Source organism: Phlebotomus argentipes, unplaced genomic scaffold (genome assembly GCF_947086385.1).
Source record: "Phlebotomus argentipes unplaced genomic scaffold, Phlebotomus argentipes genome assembly scaffold_18, whole genome shotgun sequence".
NCBI classification, from domain to species: Eukaryota; Metazoa; Arthropoda; class Insecta; order Diptera; family Psychodidae; genus Phlebotomus; species Phlebotomus argentipes.
The window spans coordinates 6,800,925-6,823,296 of record NW_026776177.1 but is presented as its reverse complement, the minus strand read 5'-3'; the positions used below and the strand labels follow the sequence as shown (position 1 = coordinate 6,823,296).

At 41.0% G+C, this 22,372-nt stretch overlaps 2 protein-coding genes across 2 annotated transcripts; one reads left to right on the top strand and one right to left on the bottom strand.

Moving 5' to 3' along the window:
• Positions 1–2,679: 2,679 nt before the first annotated feature.
• LOC132259762 (proteasome subunit beta type-2) lies at positions 2,680–3,509 on the top strand. The gene is made up of 2 exons (XM_059757519.1): positions 2,680–2,869; positions 2,943–3,509. The coding sequence occupies exons 1-2, from the start codon at positions 2,779–2,781 to the stop codon at positions 3,455–3,457; spliced, it is 606 nt and encodes a 201-aa protein (XP_059613502.1). The 5' UTR covers positions 2,680–2,778; the 3' UTR covers positions 3,458–3,509.
• Positions 3,510–5,101: 1,592 nt separating this feature from the next.
• Positions 5,102–21,670, bottom strand: LOC132259608 (transcription factor collier). The gene is made up of 13 exons (XM_059757315.1): positions 21,546–21,670; positions 17,844–17,997; positions 16,910–16,973; positions 16,674–16,729; positions 11,113–11,186; positions 10,441–10,509; positions 8,960–9,041; positions 8,737–8,875; positions 8,544–8,701; positions 8,338–8,464; positions 7,288–7,432; positions 7,090–7,175; positions 5,102–5,962 (listed from the first exon to the last, which is right to left on the bottom strand). The coding sequence occupies exons 1-13, from the start codon at positions 21,653–21,655 to the stop codon at positions 5,772–5,774; spliced, it is 1,455 nt and encodes a 484-aa protein (XP_059613298.1). The 5' UTR covers positions 21,656–21,670; the 3' UTR covers positions 5,102–5,771.
• Positions 21,671–22,372: the final 702 nt, after the last annotated feature.

Genomic DNA, 22,372 nt, shown 5'->3' with positions numbered 1-22,372 from the left:
AGAATGACTCTTGAGAGAAGTTTTAAGCTTAAGTGAAAGTAGATCGAAGGCGTGTAGGCGATAATTTATCGATTTGCTAAGAGGAAAAAGAGTGATAGAACATTTTCTAGGAAGGCTAGTTTGAGATTAATCTGGACGAGGAACGAATAAAACGTAAAATTTTTGAACAAAGTACAGAATACGATTTTGGTCAGGGGTAGTTTGATAATGTATGAAGCATTTTATAGGACTTTCCTCTAAGTATTTTTATTTTCTTTACAATCTTAGTGTTTACTTGCTTTATTCCCTTATCAGATTTTTTTTTCTTTTATACTCTTACGGATTTACTTTAACCCCTTTTTTCACTCACAAGATTATCCGAGACAGCAACTAATACGTAATTTTTTTTGTTTTTTTTTTCTTAGATAATTTCCGTAGAGTTGATTTAAATGATGACAAAATACATAATTATCTTAATTATTAATCCATTAGTTTACACGGTGAGACAAGAGGAGGTTTAGCAAGAGTGGTTTAGGGTTTAACACAGACTTCACAGTGAGTTAGAGGGAAAACAGAGCATTGAATAATACTGAAGAGGGGAATTTTTTTCGGAATGGAAAGAATGGAAAAAAAAAGAATATAATAATAAATAATAATATTTGTACCTTATTCTGGTGTGTTTAGAGACATGAAATTTAAATAATTCAAAATAATGGTGGAAAAATATGAAATTATTATATTACAAATTGTGTATAATGGTGAAATGAATATAAAAGATTGTAATTAAAAATAATAAATACAAACATAATGGCTGTTTTATATAATATTTTATTAAAATAATATATATTTGAACAAAAAAAGAAATGAAAACTAATTTACACTAACAGTGAAAACGAGACGATAGACAGTTTTTTTTCTCTCAATTTCTCGCAAGATATTCAAGATTATTATTATTATTTTTTTTAATTGTAAACTAGCATCTAACATATCTAGATATTCGATTACTGATTTCATATCTTACTTTCTCTCCAGTCGTTGGATTTTTTTTCAGCACACACACACACACAAAACACTGACAAAATATATAGAGTTTGTGATAAATAAATTGATACTTTTCACTTTGCAAAAACAAACAACAATAAATTTGGGTGTCAAAATGCAGTGTATTTCCTCTGTTTTCACTAAAATGAAAATTGGAAGCATAAAGCGAGTTCATATTTAATGTCAATCTGCAAACTAGTTGAATAGGATTTCCAAGGAGACGAAGAAGAAGAAAAAAATAATCACGTAGATGAGAAGTGAGACGTTCTTTTTCAAGATTTTTGTAATGAAATAAAAGAAAATATTAGAAATGTTTGTAATATAGAGATATTGAGATATATATATATATATATAATTTGGTAAAATGCAAAGTAAAACAACAAAAAACATATTTATAAAAGGAAGAAAATAAGTGAGGAAACAAATTCTGCGTCATTGAGCAAACAGCAAACACTTATAAATGTCTTGTACATGCTGAGGAAAAGGAGAGCAAGGGAAGATACACGTGTTACAGAGTATAAAGAGATTAGGAGAAACATTAAAATTGGGTCCATAAAATGCTTTTTAAATGTCCGTTTTATATAATTAAATCTACATTGATTGGAAAGTATATAAACTAGAAAATATTCATACTCCTCCAAAACACTCACACGAAATTAACCTAAAGGAACACACAGAAAATATAGATCGGCGTTGTGTATTTTTACTGTAAACTATTTCATATTATACAATTGTAAAATCAAGTATAAAAAGGAAGGGAAGAGAACAACACATTACACAAAAAAAAATGGTTAAATAGACATGTAAAAGGAAAGAGGAAAACATTTGTGAAAAATATATTCTGTAACTTTAGCTCACACAGGCAAAAACAATTGTAATATCAAAGATGGTACTTGCTTTGATAGAAAGGAAGTGAGGAAGAATTGTGAATGGGAAATTTAAGGAAGTCGTGGAAGAACATCTTTTTGAATAACAAAATAATTTGGGAATTTGAAGATGATTCAAATATAAGTATCATAAAAAAAATGCTGCTTGTTTCATTTCCAATCTGTGAAAATGACCTTTGTTCGCAATATTTTCTATTTCAGTTCTACGCGAAGATCGTAACATATTCAGTGATAACACATCACACTTGTGATTGAGAATTGATTCAGAAATTTCGTCTCTTAACTTAAAATCCCTGGAATCATGGCGCATTTGGCGGAGTGAATTTAGAAGAGATTCTCCAGAATCGCGAAACAATTGATTGTGGAGAAAATAAGATATTCTGTGAGTATTTAAAGATAAAATCTTATTTCCGCTTTCAATTGTGCTCTGGATTTTTTTAGGAATATATTTACAAATGCATTCATACAAAACATACAAACAAATACATTCATACAAAAATACAATTTTTTTGTATTCGGTTACAAACTTTACCGATTTTTAGCGGGAGAACCGTTAGAGTCCGACTCGATTTTATAACGGTAAAATGTTTGTGACGTCATCAGCTTTCAAGCAAAAAAAAGTGCGTTTTGAGAGTGTTCGGTAAACTGAAGTTGTGCCCTATTTTGGACGCTATTTTAAGCAATTCCAGCAATTTTCATTCCAATATAAATTCTCTTATGCGTTATTCGTTGTCGATAATGCAGTGTCGGTAAATTTCTGTGCAGCATTTGAGCCGCACCCTGTGTTTGTCAAACGTAACCTCAATCGTTACTTGCATTTTTGTTTCGATCTTTCCTGTGTGTTTTTCAGTGAAATCTCAAGAAATTCCCAATGGAGACGATAATTGGACTGAAGGGGAAGGATTTCGTGATGATTGCGGCCGATTGCACGCACGCACACTCGATAATTATGCTGAAAGAAGGTAAAAAGTGCCCGTCAAACTCATCTTCGTCGCTCGTGAATTGATTGTTTTGCCACCTTTTGGGGCTTTGCAGATGAGCGGAAGATCAGCCAAATCTCGGACAATCTACTGATCGCCACGACGGGTGAGTCTGGCGACACGGTGCAGTTCACGGAGTACATCTCGAAGAACATTGCCCTGTACAAGATGCGCAACGGCTACGAGTTGGGCCCCAAGGCGGCGGCTCACTTCACGCGCAAGAACCTGGCGGATTGTCTGCGCTCGCGTTCGCCGTACTTCGTGAACCTCCTGGTGGCGGGCTACGACGAGAAGGAGGGCGCGGAGCTGCACTTCATCGACTACCTGGCGAACGCCAAGTCCGTGAACTACGCCGGCCACGGATACGGCGGCATGTTCTGCGCCAGCATCTTCGATCGCTACTACAACGCCGGCGTGTCGCAGGACGACGCGTACGAGATCCTGAAGAAGTGCGTGGCCGAGATCCAGAAGCGTCTCATCATCAACCTGTCCACATTCAACGTGGCTGTGGTGGACAAGAAAGGCACACGCTTCCTGCACGACATCACGTCCAAGAGCGAAGCGGCTTAGCCCGCGCCCGGCTTTCCTCCTCTCTTTATACAATAAAATAGGATTCAAACAAGTTTATTGTGTATGGTCTATAGCTTAGAGTCCCTTCCTATGCAACTTGTAGTCCTTCAGATGGAGCTCTTCCACTGACAAGTTTTCGTGGCCGTGATGCGCTGCATCTTATTAAACTCCTGATACTCAGTCGGCTGAAACTTCACGAAGGACGTGCTGGCCTTTCTGCTTTGGGAAGCAGCAAGGCATTAGGAAGCCCATTGGAGATGTCAAAGACTATTCCGAATGGTGGCTTGCCTGTAAATGCGATCAAAGGAATCGAAGCATCATCTACAAATGCCGATTTCTCAAACATCTTGCTTCATGGAGAGTCAAAGACAGTTGATTGAGAACAAGCTTTGCTAGACTATTTAGTTCAACCAAAATAACTCCTGTATGAATATTCTCACTATAATAAATCCTTCGCTCGGACTTTTTCAGAGCTTTTTGTCAAAGATTTCTCTCAATTTTTCTGTTTTAAGATAAATTATTGTATGAAAAGTCTATTTACAGAAAGCTTTTACAGCTTTTATAGTTTGTTTAACAACTACAGTGACTTTTTAAGGAAAACTTAACGCTTTAAAGTAACTTCAAACCCTCAAACCTAACAAATCTTCTGAAGGCTCAGTGAAAAGTCGGTTTTCTCCATTTCCTGATTCTGGCAGATACTAGAGATGTAAAGAAAAGGACATTTGCTGGTCTACAAGTTTGTGAAGCATTTTAAAATTCTTTTTCTTAGCATCAATTGGTGCCAGAAGTGGGGTCACAAGCTTTGACAGCGACAAATTTTTGCGTATTCTTTTTCAGTCTGAATCGCAATATGCGTGATTTTTTGGCGATACGGCAAAACTCTGGCTGATAATTTAATTTGTTGGATTTCCTGCCAGCATTTTTTCCTGTGCCCACAAGAGAGGAAAACAATGGGAAATGTCGAGCGGAGCAAATTAATATTTTTTTGCTCATTGCCAAGAGGGAAACTTTAAATTCCCCAGAGATGGAAAAATGTCTAGAATAATGATTTATTTCTAACTTGGAAACAACACTCTCGGACATTATCATTCTGCACTTGTGCCTCATTTTTTCGCCTCCTTGCCTGTTCGTTTGAAAACTCCCGCCCGGGAAGGCGGAAGAAAAGGACATTCACGTGATTGGGCAAGAAGATGAGGGGAAAATTGGATGATGGGAAAGGCCGTAAAAAAGTGAGATTTGCCGATGGATTTCGAGGGTCCATTCATCATAAATTCCGCAGCACTTTTCCCAGCTTCTCGGCGACCGCAAGATTGATGGCAAGTGGTGGAAATGGTGGAAATTAAACGCCAAGTCAGAGGTCGAACTCGATGTTTCTTGCGTGTTTCTCCGGCTGCGCAATGTTTCACGCTAATTGGGACAAATTTGCATAATTTCCTCGTTCATCCTTTTGTACATCTCGTGTCCGAGATTAATTAATCGAAGTGGAAATTGTCACCCGTGAAATTTTCCACAACACTCCAAATGACTGTAATTAAGCCGCGGAGATGCGAAAGCCGCGAAACAGTGTGAAAGTTCAGGACACAATTTGCTGAATCATTAATGGCGCGATGATGAAAACGAAAGGCATTTAATTTATCTGAATGATTAGTTGTATTTTATTAAAAGATTCTCATTTGATTTTATACTTTTAAAACACTTTGCTTTTACCATTTTTTTTCAGTGTGAAGAATTTGACAAAGGAGTCTCGCTATGAAGATCCTGTATTTTTTTTTTATTCCTTTTCTTGGTGTGTGAGAATTTAGTTTAATATTTATGAAATAGCTTCATTTTTCTTTCTATTGATTGAATTCCACCCCAAATCGTCAGTTCAATCAATTGTTCTTTAGTCCGCCTCATTGCGTATACGTTAATGTCGATATGTTTTATTAGTGACTTTTACATCGTCTATCATTCAATAGTTTTATAAATCCAATATAACAATATATGTTAATAATTTGAATAATCTCCCCATTTTGCCACACTCTTGGCGCCTCGGCGGCGCAGAAATCAAAGTGAAAGGGACTTTAGTGTGTGTGCGCGCTCATTAAAAATGCTGCGAATGACAATTAAGTACATTTACATTTAGAATCAATGACTTCTTTGACAATGGTAAAAGAGAGCTCTAACAGAAAACTGAAATAGGATTATCATTACAATTATCATCTGTGTTTACCATTATTTTTTTTCTCTCTTTCTATAACAATTATTACAATATTACACAATAGGTTTATCAATGCTTCTCTCTCGAGTGGGTTTGGCGCGCGCCGCGGCTCGCTCACACGTTGGACGCGGCGCCGAAAACGCTCGGTGGCGACGACGAGGGCAGGTTGCTCATGTTGCTGGCGTGAACGTATCCGTTTCCGGTTCCGCTGTACGAGCTTCCGCCGCCGCCCGTGGAGTGGGGCGTCGATGAGTTGCTGCAGAAGCCCGTCCGCGGGCTCACGCTCTGGCCTCGCTGGTACTCATCTGCAAGCAGAGCGGCTCGTGAGCGCTTTGGTGTCTCTAGAAAGGGTGCGAACAGCGAGGGTTGACGAGAGACTGAGGGATTTTTCCGCCCTTGGGCTTCCAATGCATCGCGATGGAATCATTCAACAGTGTTCAAGAATAAGAAGAGGAAAAATGTTCTGATTCTGTTCAAAAGACCGGGAAAATGTCTTGAAACACATTTTGAAAAGTATGAGTTACGAAATCAAGGATTAACTCTAATTAAAATAAAGCATAATATTGAATAATCTTACGAAAAAAGAAGAAAAAAAATACCAAAAAGAGCTTTTGCCGACAAGAAACTAAGCTTCTGCAAGAATTTGAAATATTTCAAGATTTTTCACCTCACAATTTAAAAAATATATAAAATATGAAAAAGGCATTAATAATTTTACTCAGAATCAAAAAATTTGATTTCCCCTTTGAAAATCGCGTTCCAAAAACACATATTTAATTTTTACTTCTCAATTTTTTAATGTAATCTACTCAGCTTCTCTAAACAACGTTATAGGGTTTTATTTCACCCTTAATAGCCGCTGGGAGTGACAATTTTAGACGAACAGATTGAGAAAACCACAGCTAAAGTGGCAATTGAACTTCTACTCTAGATTTGTGGCTTATTTTGTGTCAGCAGAATTATCCTGTGAACACAATTCAGCTGCTAAAAAGGTTGAGAGACTGATTCCTATTCGATTATCGGCAGAGTTGGTCCAAAAATACCGCTCATTCCCTTCAAATGAATCTTTCAACTTGACGTCACAGTTCAAATTCCACTCTTTCCCCCCCAAAGTTAATGCCATTAGAACAATTAGCTCGACATGGATTTACTTCAAATCAAGCACTTAATCGACTTGCGGACTCTGTATGGAATTCAATTAGATTAGCTGATCATTATTCATCGCTGGCAAAGAAGAGTCGCCGTGCTGTTCCCCTTCTGCATTGAATGAAAAGTTTATTTACCGTGAAAGCTGTCAATTGACCATAACGGGGGCGAGAGTGTCCCTCAGTCTCTTCGTCACAATGCATGGCCAGTCATCGGATCGCCCCCAAATTGCACCCTGTCGTGGGGCGGGGGTGGCCGGAAATGAGGGCCAGGGGAGCTGTCTTACCTTCAGTCCACTGGGAATTTCCGTCTTGGACGGCGACCGCCAGTTGGCCGGTGTACGAGTGAAAACTGCTTGAACTGTTGGATGAGCTAGCATGAGTGGTAGGTTCACAGAGAAATTCTTCGCCATTAAATGACACTTTCACAATGATTGCAAGCCAGATTGTTGGTCAAAAGTCAGGCATTTGCGGGAGATATTTACCGTGGCATCGAGTAGAGAGCCTCGGCCAGATCGGCGGCGCGCTTCAGGATGATCTCCTTGGGCAGCTTCTCGGGATCGCCGGGGTGGCGCGGAATGAGCTTCTGCAGGCGCTGGAAGCCGTTCTCGATCGTCGGCTCACACAGTGCTTAAATGGGAAGATGTCAGCAATTATTGACTGACTTTCTTGGGGCTCTATCGCTGCCATCCCATCAAATTCCACCCCCGCGCACCCAATTCAGCTCTCGCCATTAAAATAAATGGGGAAAATATGTAAATCCCAATTTAATGGTACACAGAGACTTCTTTTTATGGTAAATAACTGAAGTGCCACACATATTTTCGTGTGAGATAAAATTAAATGCTACATCGTAAGTCAAGTCCCTGATGAATTTCCACGAGAAAACGACATTTTGTATCAAAGTTTCAATGAGAAGAGCTCCTTGGCTAATCGTTGTTGAAAGTTCAGAGCTCTGGAATTGCTTTTGAATAGGCAAAACAAGGTAAAAAGACGAAAAAACATAATTTTTTGATGCTTTAACGGTTGCATTAGCTATTGTCGTATTTTCAGTGATTTTTTACCGAACTTTACAGACTTTTGCTTGAATATTTTATTCACAATTCACGTTAAAAACCTCTTCAAGACTTGAAGCTTCAAATTTTCTGGCTAAACAATGGGAAAGGCGTCTTAAGACTCTCTTCAGCGCTTCCCTTTCCTGCTTCCGGAGCAGATTTGACTGGCGATGTGCTAAAAGAATATTGCATGAATGTAAATTTACCTTTACAACAATATATATTATTTTATTCTCATGAAAAGACCACGGCATAAAGTTAACGTGAAATGCGAGGTTGAAGTGTGCGTGGGGAAGTGAAATTAAATTAAAAGAAAAGCAGACCTCAGGGAGGGAATTGAATAAGAAAGCCACTAATCAAAGCTTGATTGTTTGCTCTTCTCTGCACATTTTGGCCGAGAGAGAGGAGGAAAAAAGCGGCGCTCAAACATTAAATTATTAATAATATAGTGGCGAGGAGGGCGCAAATACAAAACCGTACAGATGTAGACGAAGCGTCCGGGAGAGCCCTTGCAGAACTGCTTGCTCTTGTAGGACAGCGTGACTTCCACGACGCCCGGAATGTGCCTCGGGGGCGTTTGGACCCGGATCGCGTGGGAAGTGATTAGCTGCGGGCGAGAGGGAAACAGGGGGAGAGTTGGTCAACATGGTCGTGTGCCCGATAAATCACTCCTCCTCGGCTCATACCTCGCTCCAGATGACCATCGTGCCGAACACGACTTGCAGCCCGTCGAAGAAGTTGTCGCCGATGATGATGACCTGAGCGCCCCCGCTTGTCCAGCCCTCGCTCGGGCACACGGCCTTGATGCAGGGTGTGGCGATGGGAAGGGGCGGATAAATGCCTGCTTGAAGGATTACATTGTTTTATCAAATGCCGGGCAGAAGGCGCGCGCGCTTTTACCTTCTGACACGTCCAGACGCTTCGCGCGACGCCCGTGCTTGGAATTGTTGTGCACGAACATGTTGTCAGAGATGGCGAGCAGGGGCCCCTCGACTGACACTTGAGTGGCGATTACAACCTGCTTTCCGGCGGCAAAAAGGGCAGAGAGACACAAAGAGTATAATTAATATTTGACAAGGATGTCCATTTGATGGATGGTCACCTGAAAACGACGCATATCACGAGGGTTTCCCGCGTTTTTCAAGCAATTTTGATTGCACTTGAGAAAGAACTTCAAGAAGAACCTGCAAGGAAAGTCGCCGTCAGTTTAAATCCTGTTTCAAAAAAGCAATTTATTCATGGAAAGATTGTAGTTTAAAGGAGTTATCCCACTTTCTATTCACGTTATCGACATTTATCGATACTAATTGCGTGCTATTTTGTTTTTATAACACAATTTTGGGGGAAATTGTGTTTAAAAGAAATCGGAAAAGGTCTAATTAGTCCTTCAAATGACGATTTTAACTATTTTTACCCTAAAATTGTGTCAATTACGAGAAATGCTGACGAAACCGACAGATTGCCAATGTGTTTAGCGAAAAATTTGTCTAAAAACATCAGACTCAATGAATCTCCCATCAATGCTAAACAATTCTTCCTCAACCCTTTTTATTTGTCCCGAAACCTCACAGTATTGAATGCCTCAACAACCCTCAAAACCGCCTGCGAGGACACTTATAGAAATTAATGTTTGCGCAATCGGTGGCAAAAATTCCCAATCACACTCCACTGAGTGCTGTGAAAGGATGTTTTCGGCACGGTAAATGGTGCAAAAATCCATGTACAACACTCTTTCATTCCACGTGTGATTTGGCGCTGTTGAACAATATTGTGTGGGTGCAGAAAAAAAGACACACAGAGAGAGAACAAATCCTGGGATTCGGGAGGCGCACATGGAAGACATGGCAATGAGGAGGCCGGAATCCCGCGGGAATTGTGCCTCACACGCAGAAATTGCATCATTGCGATGAAGACGAAGGGTGGTTTGTGTGTTGAACAAGTCCAATAAATGGATGATGATGGGGTGAGGGTGTGGGATCGCATTACCGGCAGAGTCACCCCCTTTTTCGGGATGAATTTTCAGCAAAGAAATAATTGGAAATGGCTGGATATGTATTGGTTGGATTCCTTCTCAACCCTCCATTCAAATGTGCGCGTCTTTCCTGCATCTTTCCCGTCCGTTAGACTTGTGCACTGATTAATTTCACTGAAACTTATCCGCCACTCATTTGCACCCTCGGTGCCTTGGTGGCAATTTTTCCAAACTTTCCCGTCACATCGCGTCGGTCTAGGATGGACCAGAGCAAATACAAATCTCCTGCCACAATATTGATTATCTTGCAGTCTGCACAAAGTTATTATATTCTGACTGTTCGGGTGAGGGAAAAAGGGGCGCCACCACCCCTTTTCCACGTACAATTCTCACCCGTGTTCCACCCCTGGAACACACTGTGCAAGGGCGAGTGCAATTTGCCTCATTCACCGGCCACCAGCACTTGATATTTCCTCCTGGCGGCCTTTGTTCGCGCGCCGCAGGAGGGAAAGTCTCAAATTGGCCGGATGATCACTTTATAATGCCGCCGCGGGAGCGACAGAAGGACTCAATGCAGTGACTTTTCGAGAGGGATTTCCTGATTCACTCACCGATCAATTATGACGGGATCAGATGGCGTCTCGTTGCGATTGCCGCAGCTCTTCTTGTCGCAGCACCGACTGAAAAGTTGAGAGTTAACAACCGCATTTCACTGATTTCCTCAATTTCACCGAACAGAGGTCGCAAATGCAGATTTTTACAGCCATTGTAATCTGTGTCGTTGGCTGGTTTTAATGCAGTTCTTGATTTATTTAGTCTTCTTGAGAAAAAAATATTGTTGCAAAAGTACTACAATAAGGATTTTCCTACATTAATTAACAATTAACGATGTTTTATTGAAGTTAGGAACATATAAAATATTTTATTTTCATCATATCCTCGAACAAATTTAGAGGTTTTTAGTTAGATTATTAGCGCTCTATTTCACTTAGTTCTTTTTGCTTTCAAGTTATCGACACTTGCCGATACTTATCGACACGAATAGCGTGCGATTTCCTTATTTTCGACACAAGTTTAGGAAAAAATGTTTAAAAACGACAATCAAAGGACTATTTAGTCCATATCAGTCCTATTTTTAAAAGGAAATTGCACGTAATTCGTATCGATAAGTGTCGATAACTTCAACGTGAAAGAAAGACAGTCTGAAAGAATTTTAACTTAAAATGCTTATACGACCTTTGTTTCTGAATGCAACAAGATTTTGCTAGCCAATCAATGCTCACCTGCACATGACTTCGTGTGTGAGCAGGACTCTGCACATTTCGGGGTTTTTATCCTGACCCTCGTAGATGATGGCCTGCAAAGAGACGCAAATCCCGGCAAATTGAAAATAGATCTCGTGGGCACAGCAAAGGGAGCAAGTGCAATTCGCTCTCACGATAATTAGGACTATAATTTTTCAATAATCCCTCATTAACCCCACGATTTAGGGGATGATACTGCAGCATTTTGCAAAGCCGCAATGTTTGAAAAATCGCAGGGGTTTGGCCGGCAGGATATTTTTGCGCGAGGGGTGCGGATTCGTGACAGTCTCCTTGGGCGGCACTTTTCCCCGGAGAGCGGAAGGTTTGTCCGCAACTGGCATGATTGACGTTTGGAAAGTTTTCATGCGGCAGTCGAGCAATTTTCAAGGACTCGAGGAACGTCAAGTTTGTACACACAATTTCAAGTGGGTGGTGGCTCTTTTTTTCCGGCACGCCCGGAGGGCTCGTTTGGCGTCACTTATCGATCAGCATTGTTGCATTAATTCCCGGGCAATTTGGGTAACAAGCCTGCGATTTATGCAGACCACACGTGACCGAGGAGGAAAGCCACGTGAGGAGGTCTCGTGACCAGTCGTGATAACATCATCGGTTTTAGGGATGATCCCGAGACATGGAGAATATAATTATTTTAAGAGCGCAGCCAAGAGGGTAGGTCTTGCCATGTCAATTCAATCCATCAATCTCTCCTCTCAATGCCGTGCTTTTCCCCCTTTTGCATGCCTCGTGGATTCTTTTTTTTACCCACTGAAATTTGTCCCATTTCGCCTGCGGCGCCGGGAAAGGTGCTAAAAAAGATGCGAAGAGAAATAGAAACTTACGACACTCGCTCTATTTTCACGTTTGAAATTTATGTAAATGCGACACTGGGTGGAATTCTGCAGAGGAGAGACGGTAAACCTCAATAAAATAAGGCACTTCTTCCTTTCAATTCCACCAATGCTTCTCTTTGACTCGCTTCTCCGGCGCTGCGGAAGTGTTATTTTCACCAGAATATCTATTGGCATTTTCATGAAACTTTCATGACTCCATGTATTCCGGTTATCGTTATCAAAGTTTTATGTTTCAGCAGTCTGAGTATCGAGAGAGTCAAACTGAAGTGAAGGTTGATTTTTCAATCATTCAGTGCTGTTTAACATTAGGTTAAGTTACTTTTTTCTCCGGTTGCTAAGTAATTTTTGCAACATTGATGAATGTGACATTAAATAAAATCTTAATCAAATAGAAAAATCAATTAATTGAGACAATAATTTGAGAAATACTACATTTTTTACATATTTTGTGATTCTAAACAAAAATTTTTACAAAAAAAAACGTTTTTTTTACTATTCAATAAGTCTCAGTGTTAGAAATTTTGTAAGTTCAATTAAATATTCAGATAAATAGTCTTATAAAAAAACTTCTTTAAAAATTGTTAAAATCGGAGTTATTTTCTTTTAATAAGGTAAATTGTTTAAATATATTTGTTTAAGTGAACCGATTTTATTTATCTGTAGTGCTAATTAAAGATAATTTAATCCTCTTATTATCGTCTGAACATGTCAAGCTTGTCTGATTAACTTAACGACGCGATATTTTGCATTTTTCACAATCTTGGTATCGAATCGCATTGATCTCTTTGCACGTTTTCTCGCGTTTTCTGCGTGAAACATTCCCCAAATTTCCGTAAAGTGCTGAGACTCTTTCGCCAGCGTCTTGGGCGGATGGAGACGGGGTTTGAGGCGTTTGGTGCTAATGCAAAAGTGTCGTATGAATACTGAGATGTAGAGTGGAAAGTGGCATATCAGTAAATCTCTCCTATTGATATTCTATCGCATATCACATTCAGGTTCCTCCACTTTTTGGCTTCGGGTGCTCGGCAGGGGAAAGGGTGTGAGTGCACTCACCACTGCCGGGATGGAAATTTAATCTGATTGGCAACTGTTCTTTTATGTGCCTCCGAATGCGAAATGCATTGCATGGTGGAAAAGATTAGTAATCACATTACAAGACAGGACCATATGCGTTATTTTTTCTCCATCGGATGCCTCTTGTTTCGCACCCTCTCCTGCCCAGTGCGCTCTCCTCTGGAGATGAATAGGCCACTCGTTAGGGTGGGACTGCACAGGCCCTTCGATTTCGGCAGGGAGTTTGTGTGCGGTGGCGAACAAGTTGATGGCACAAAAGATGACTAAAAAGCCCATAGAAAATTCACCTTTCGCCTCTCTGCTCGAAGGGGAATTTCCACTACTTCTCTGTCCATATGTAGATTTAAAATACTTTCGATGTTTATGCCCCTGAAATAGCATTAGACGTCCATATGGGAAGAAAATTTGTTTGAATACCAAATGAAGATGGAAGGCGCAAATGGGAAAAGTCGAATGTGCGGCGAGGGCGGCACAAGAAGTTGCCGCCAGTGAAGAATGATTGGTGAGATGTGGACGGAATTTCCATATATGTGGCCAACTTTTGACCACTTCCCCAACATCGCCTCGCAATTTGCATTTTGACGAGAAAAATCGTTTCACAACAAGTGATTCTCCCACGAAAGTTTCCCCAGAAGCGGTCTGGAATCAAATAAAAAATTACACTTGTGTGACATGGGATTGAATTGCAATGCAGAATATGATAAATGAGTGAGTAAGTTGGGCGCAAAATGTGAGGATTATGCAAATGCTGACGAGAAGGAGCGAAAACACACACGCGCGCGCGGCAAAATCACATTAATCGCACCAAATAATCTCTGAATAAACACATTCAATCGCCCCCGAAATACTCCCGAGGATATTTTGCGCTCCACAATTTCACTATTGATCAGCCATCGAAGAAATGCTCTTGCAGCAAACTCTGCAAATTCTGCCAGGGGGTGAAGAACTGATAAAAAGTCATTGGAAAATCATTGCAAAATAATGCAAATCATTTCCATTAAAACTTCAACATTAGCAGAAGAAAGAGAGTCGCAGTGGTTCGTGTGAAATTGGCAAAAAGATACTCTCTTTGTTTGCCCAAAGTCAACAGAGAAAATCGCACCAATTTTGCGTCTCACAGCAGCTTTATGAGCAATTCCTTTCGGGTATTGCGAGATAGCACATAATTAAGAGACTCGCTCGTCAGACGGGAATTAAATCTCTCTGGCTGTTCCACCCCGGAAGCTCATTACACTCCCTTTCCGTGCCGCGTTCCCACAAATCCTTACATGGGCGATAAATTTTTTCCTTCCGATCGTGTGCGCCTGGATAAACAAATTTGTGCGGCAGGCGAGAAAAGGGGGAGGCAATTGCAGGGCATTAATTGCGAGGGGGTGAGGCGCGCTGGCCCCTTGCATTGTGTGTACCTTGAGCGACATGCGCGGCCGAGTACTTGTAAATTTTGGCGGAGTGATTAATTAGGCAAGAGTGGTGCTTTATTGTGCAGCCCTGACGTGTGTTTGGGCGCTGTGGCGAGCTTGCGCGACGAAAAGTCCACCCTCGAGCCAAGGAGCCTCAATGCAATCTCGACAGGAGACTTCCATTAGGCAAATTCGAGAGATGACTGGGACATTAGTGCGCCCAATTCCTTCAATCACTTCCTCACACCTTCATTGTCTCCTTTTTTCACCGCGCGACAGTCTTCGGGGATGCTTTTCACCAGCAATTTGCCGAGAGATTGATCAACATTTGCGGCTCTCCGCAATGGAAAGACACAGACATATTTCAAATCATATCTTTGTCGCTAAAAACACCCTCTTTATTCGCTCTGCAGCCAATTCGAAAAATGTGACAGACTAGATTATGGGATGAGGTGTTCGTCAGAAGAAACAAATCTCACATTTGAGACTGTTTTTCAGATATTAAATTCAACTTAACTGAAAGACAGAAAATGTACACTAAAATGACTTGAAAGTTAAATTTCTATTCTATTCTCAATGTTTGTTTGCTGTTCTTATTTAATTTGGAGTGTGATTCTCTAGTCTCGTGTCGTTATGTTTACATTCGATGTGCTAATTGGTCGCTAAACTGTCAGAAAAAAACTAGACTTTGAGCTCAATGTGGAAATTAGCGACATTTCTTTGTGTGTATTTATTGAATTTGAAATCAATAAAATGCAGTTCTTGCATCTGCAAAACCGACTCTAAATTCAATTGCCAGCACTCTTAACTTAAGGAGTAAGTTCGGCGATAAAAGATTACGAGGCAACTCGAGATATGTTTGGTTTCTCATCCCATGCATTTTTAAGGGTGTGAGGAGCGCGCGTGAGGTGTAAAAGAATTTACGCCATTCAACACTTAATATCACGCCCTCATGGCGCGTAAATAAAGTTCCTCTTAACGATGCCAAACAAGTTGGTAACACTCCACACGTCATAAATATAAAAGGCGGCATTTATATGAGCTTGACACATTTTTTGTGTGCGCGACTCCGCCGCAACTTGCCAATTAGCTAAATTCACGGTAAATGCGACGGATAGTGGCTCGTTTGGTGGTCTCCAGTGCTTCACGGGCCTCGACTTTGGGCGCGGCGCATCTAAATTCAATTCGTGCCACGCGAAGTGCAGGGGCAGGAATTATGTCATTCCGTATAACTAGATTGAAAGTGTGGCGGTGCGTTGGCGGACCCCGATATTTCAGCGTTTGATGGCGCTGCGAATAAAATATGTAGAAGCAAATGGGTGCGATGCACCCTTAGGGGCCCGAGGAGTTCACTCAGTTAACCCACGCATTATCCAAACGAATGGGGAGGGTTCCAGGGGCGTCAAAGTCGTCTGTTTCCTGAGCCTGTTTCTGGACTATTTGTATGTTTAATGTTAGTCTGGGTATTTGAAACTAAGAAAAAAATATGTCGAGAGAAACTAATTCATAGCATCACGGTCAGTAGAGACATCTGGTGTCAAGGTGCGATGAAGGGTTTCGACAATTCGCGACAGATTCTGCTCGTTGCTTTCCTGGCTCTTCTCTAGAGTCGTGAAATAATTCTTTAAATCTACAAGTTTTATTTCTAAACAACAAGTATTTTTAAGGCCATTTTGATTCCTTAGATCCTTATCACTCTCTCGACCAGTTCCTTGCCGTCCGGAAAAGGTAAAACTCAGCCTTGTTGGGCATTGACCAACCCCTCGGGTCGAAGGCTCTTCTGGGGCGGCGAGTTCATGGTTGGTCGCGATAACCGACGGCATTTCACAATACAACTTCCCCCGCCACCCACTTTTTTCGTCCACCCTCCGTCGAAAAGTCGGGGGGCGCTGGCGGATCCTCTTTGTCATTTGAATATTATGGGACCGTATAATTACATTCATTAATAAAAGTTTTTAAACCTAATGTGTTTGTGTGTTTGTGCAGGAGATTAAAGTCTCGGATATTACAAGGGCCAACCCTTCATGCCGAAGTGGCTCATGTGAGAAAGGCCACGCAAACGAGACGATATGTGTGACTTTATAATTGTAAATAATCACTCTACAAGTATGAGATGCTTTTAAAGTACATTTTCGGGGACATTCATCTCTCACTCTCCGACCAATATGTTATATTTTATTCTGGGGGCTGAAAGGCGAGTGCTTGTTTGACTTACTTGCTTCGTCACTGAATCTATGAGACGTACATAAATGTCCTGCTCTTGCCTTCCACCTGCAAATATCACGAGAATCCATTAAAATGTTTGTCAGTAGTTTACACATCTTGGGCATAATGAGTGGAAATTCTGCATGAAACTCGCTCTGCGGATTTCCACTCGTGTCGCCTATCCAAGAAAAATCTCCACTGGAAAGGCGGTGAAGGTGGAAAATTGTGGGCGTGTCTTCAACTTACCAGCAGCATAGAGAAGTTGCAGTCTGTAGTGAATGCCATTGTTGGTTTTTGTGCTGTCCACTTCCTGCAAAGTTACGGGGAAATCCATCAAAATTGTGCGATTCGACGGAAAATCTTCTCTCTATCTCTGTGCCAGGGAAAAAAGTTGCCAAATCAACTTATTAATTGCTTCCTTCTCAGGATAAACTTCCTTCACATGAGAAATTGACCCTTTTCTAATTAACTTCCCTGCATGATACCAAATCTAATTTTCCTCTCGCTCTCTCTCTTTTCCAAAAAGCAGGGGATTTATTGCGTCTCTGAGATGATGAGTGAGGGCGAAATTTTTATATCTCCTCTGATATCGCAGATTGAGGGATGGTCTGTCGGATTCTCCTTCTGATTATTGCGATTCTTCACTCACCCGAGTTAATGGAAGGGATACGTTTGAAATGTAATGCAAATTAGAGATCACATTTCTCTTTATTATATATTCATAATTTATACTAACGTTGGAAATGGGAATTATGATTCTCGAGTAAGTTTTCCAACTCAGAGAGTGAACAGAATGATAATCAAGTTTTTGAGGGCTTTTCCCAATGAGTAATTTCAACAGCAAATACATGAAAAGTCTTGTGATGATTAAAGTATAATTATATTTGCTATTTATGCAATTCTGATGCAATTTGAGAAAAAAATCACAGCATTTATTGATAGTTTATGTTGCTAAAATTTATGAGTTTTACAGGGCAAAGAAAATATTTCAATACGTTGTGTTTTAAATAAAATATAGCATGCAATTCTTCTTCTGCCAAAATAAATAAAAAATACGAAATTTTACATCTTATCTTATAAAATACGACGGAAAAATTATTATTTCACCAAGTTTTAATAGTAATTTTGAGAATGTCAAGCAAGAACACTCAAATTTACAATTTAAACTCCTTACAATCACCTGGTCTTTCTCGATGAACCCGATGAAGGCCGTCCTCTCGATCTCGATCGGCTGCCCGACTTGATCATAGAGCGCAATGACGAAGTGGAAGAAGTTTGATTTTCTCAGATTGCTCGGCGGCTGCTTCTCAAAGTGCGCCCGCCCGATGCACAGACTGAAACGAGAAACAGAACAGCGTCAGGATGATCCGGAAGGATCTCTCAATTAGCCGGTGTAATGGAATTTTGCATGATGTCTTCTGCCGCAGAGCAAATTGAGTTAAGTGTGGAGAAGGCGCGCGAAAATTTGGGCACAAAAGGGGAAGAGAATGCTGTGATAGAGCATAAAATATTAACTGAATTTCTCGCTTCATCTCGTGGCATGTCTTAATTATTGAACGCCAACCGCGCAACAAAGGATAATCCCAATTGTCGTCTTGATTAAATGGCGCCAAAAGCCCCTTTTCTACCCCACACGAGAGGCATTCATAATGGATAAATGATGTTAGGTCGCTCAGGATGAGACTCCGTCGCTCTGCCTTTTCTTCCCGGCGTGCATTTGCATGAACTCCCGGATTCCGGGCGTGATTGCGAGGCGACTTGCCAGACACTCTCTTGTCAGGAGTGTAATTGCATTTGAGCGGAGTTATTATTCCACATAAGAGCCCGAGGCAAGTCACAAATTAATCAATTTGACTGCATAATTAAATATCTTATCACATCCCCATGAGGTGGCCCCGTTTCACGAGCTGGTGAGGAATGGCACGGATTGAATAAATTCCATCCCATCACCATCAATTTGTAATCAATTTTGCCAAGAGCCTCGTCAATCACATCACGTATCATGTTTCATCTTTTATTTATTCTTTACACTTTCCACGTCCGGACCAGTGGCTCTTTTACGTCTTTGGGGCCACCATGAGAATACCAGAAGACCTCCGCGAGGGCGGGGAAGTCTGGTGAAAGACAAGACTTCGCACTGCAACACAATAGGGTGGAAAAAAATGAGGGATTGAGCCGGAGGATTTGGAGAGATTTTCCCAATGACTCGCAGGTCTTCCGCTGAAATCGAATGGGATTGAGAATAAATGATAATAATAGTTCTCTTCTGTCCCATTGCAAACCGAATGCATTGAATACAAGGAGTGGTTGCGATTTATTCTGCTGGAGAAATGGAAGAAAATGGAGTTTGCAGCTCAAGTTTATGACTTTCTAGAGAAAATTTATACTGTTCTGATATTTAAGGGTTATTAAGTATTTGTACACAATATTTATTGTTATGTGAGTTAATATTAAAGGACTGTAATTATGAGTATATTTCCGAAAAGAAATTATACTGAAGGGTTGTGAATAAACAATCAAACTGCATTTAGTCATAAATAGTAATTTCCAAGTCAATTATTTTACTAAATTCGTAATGTTAATTTGTTATGAGAATTTTGAAAAAAAGAATCTCTCAGTTTTAGAGGTTTAATCGCAGTTTTGTATAACTTTGTAAAATAAGCACAGTTTATAAGATTAACTCCTAAAACATCTGGACAAGGGATAAATATAATTTAGAGATTTAAAAACAAGAAAAACGGAAGTGAAATTCGAAAAAATACGTATTTATTTGTCTTTAAAAATTCACAATACTCTGCAGGATGTGGAGAACATATCCTGAATTGTAACCTCGATATCTGTACTTTGCAATACAATACGAGTAAAATGTAATTGCCGTATCCATTTATCCGGAAATTCCACTCCTTCCCGGTGGATTAATCTTTAATCGACTTCGCAAGTCCTTTTCCGCCTCCGGCCATCAATTTCTCCGAGAGACTCCATTTCGATTTTCCGTGATGACTTGCTAATTCACGGAGGGCTCTTGTGAGCCAAAGTTTGGGGCAAGTTTCCTCCGCAGTCGCAACTCTGCGGCATGTTGTCTGAGTCTTGTTCGCTTTTGGGGGTGGAATTTACATTATTTGGCTAATTATTTTACGGTGAATTTAATATCTTTAACTTTTCACCGGGGGAAAGGCTCTCTGTTGTTGCTAATCTGCCCTCAATCTGTGCGGAGAATCTTCGGCAAAAAAGCGCGAATAGACTGTGCGTTTGGATTTTCCCGGGCACGGATAATGAGGGAGAATGGCCATTGGCGCGATATCAAATGATTTAGGGAAATTCGATAAGGACTTTTATTGTCCATTTTGCCGGCAGTTTTGTATCTGCATGCTAAGCGACGGTCATAGACTATAAAGCTTTTAATAAAATCCCCCCGTCAATACGCGCCAGAGACCCAAAAAGCCAATGGAAATCATTGGACAATTTGTTCCTGCAATTCCAGTGCCAATTCTCGTTACATTCATTTTGCCGACGCCGAGAGAGGGTGGAAAAGCTCCCCGAAAACTTTCACACCCAGGCAGAGAAAGTCGGTTGGAGATACAAATCTTAAGTGCGGGAAAAATTACGTCATAAAAGAAACTCCCAACAATAAAAGAAGGATTTGTGGATGAGGTGAAGAGGCAGAAGTTTGGGGCGAGTTGAAGAAGATATACGAATCGGCCCTTTTTCCTTCTGCTGCACTCAACAAATTTTCCCGCGCGTACAGGAATTTTTGGGGGTCACGCAGAGATTTATTTCACCCGAAAAGCCCATGAAAGAAATTCAGGGGGCCAACAAATTCGATTTAGACACACTTTGCCACGCTGATTTATCGTGCGATCGTCACAATAAAGCACCCCCAGACACGATGTGTAACACCAGAAGAGGAACATAATGATGCACTTTCGAGCATATGTTGTGTTTTTCGGGCGCAAACAAACACATCTCATTTGCATAGCGGCAAAACATTGCCCGAGGAAAATTGCTTGGGGTCCGCAAAACACCATTCATCACAATTGAATGTGATACCGCGCTATTGTTCGCTATTATTTTACATTAATTTTAATATTTTCAACTTTTTGCGCACAATGCGCGCGGAAAGGGTGAAAATGCTACCTCTCTTTGATCACTCACTGAATTATGCGAATTGACATCGAACATTGCTCACTCACCCTCTTTGTCAATGCGTAATTCAGTTTATTTGTTGGCGGCGTTTTTTCGCGATTTTTCAATAAAGATAAATTAACAATTGAATGTGAGCCAAGTGAGCTTTTTGCATAAATACAGACAAATAGTTTAATTTACGCTCTCTATTATGATTTTTATTGACTTTTGGCAGAGTTTTGTTTAAAAATACTCTTTTGAAGTGCTGAAGAATGAAAAAGTGGGAAGATATAATGAACCGATAAAAATATTTATTGAAAAGGGAAACATTTTATCAAGATGTTTATAGATTTGATATTTAATTAAAAAAAAAACTGGTTTTCCAATTAAAAGTATTTCTTATTGATGATTTACAACACTTTCTTAATAAGTTTAATCAATTGAATTGCCAGGTTTGTACATAAAATTAAACATCAAAGACTTCACAGTAAATTCTTCTCATAAGAGTTGCACTTAAGGAACAATTGTTATACTGACTTCCTTTGCATCTTAGTGTAAAAATTGGTTATCATTTCTGCATTGCTCTTAAGAAATTTGCAGATGTAAAAAGCAGTGCTAAACATTGTTTTAATGGTTTTAGTCACAATTCACACTGCTTTCAGAGCTTTCTTGCCTCGAAAGGCATTGAGAAGTCAATCGCAAGGAAATTCAAATGCTCTAGAGCCAGCGGCAGAAGCCAAGACGGCGGACGGAAGCTTACTTGCTCTGTTCCGTGGATTGCATCCAAGCCCGCACGCTGAGCGGCTCCTCCTTGAGCGAGGGCCCGCGCGGCTGGTTGAGCTCCGTGCCCCCGGGCGAGAAGCCAAACATGAGGCCCCCGGTGCCGCGGGAGCCGCTCGTGGGGTACAGCTTGCGCCCCCATTCGAGCTCCAGCGTGGACCAGGGCGAGGCCGAGCTGAAGCTCGGCAGCTGATTGTCCGATCGCAGTTTCGCGCGTACTGAACACGTAGCGGAGGAAGTGGCGGCCCAGCCCAGATGCGAACACACTCTTTCCCAGTCACTTCACGCACTCACGCACTGTGGCAAGGCGCCCCACATTCAGACTCGAGCCCCGCGGGAATGGGCGCAGAAATTGTTCCTGGAGGACCTGCGGGCGTCCCCGACGTCGGGCGATCGGCTCCTCCTGCACTTGGGGTCTATTGGTGATATTTCAATACTCTCCACGGATTTGTATCACTCATAGGAATGTACATAGTGAGGAAATGAGTGGGTATATATTGAAATAATTTGAACGTGGTACAAGTTTTGCACCGGAGAGGCGGGCGTTCGTCCCGAGTGACTATCAAACCCCAACTGACTACTTTATGCCCATGATGTTGCACCACGCCGGATATATACTAATAATAATTTAGCAATTTGAGGAGGGCATTTTTATCTCTCTCTCCCTCGCACGGCGCACAGTGGCGGAAAGTCTGCAGCGGAGCTCCTCTGGGGTGTGTTTGGGAAAACTTCCCACCGTCCTTCTTCGCAGACGACCGGCGCGCGGGGGGTGAAGAAAAAAGGTTGAGATGTCACACACACATCACA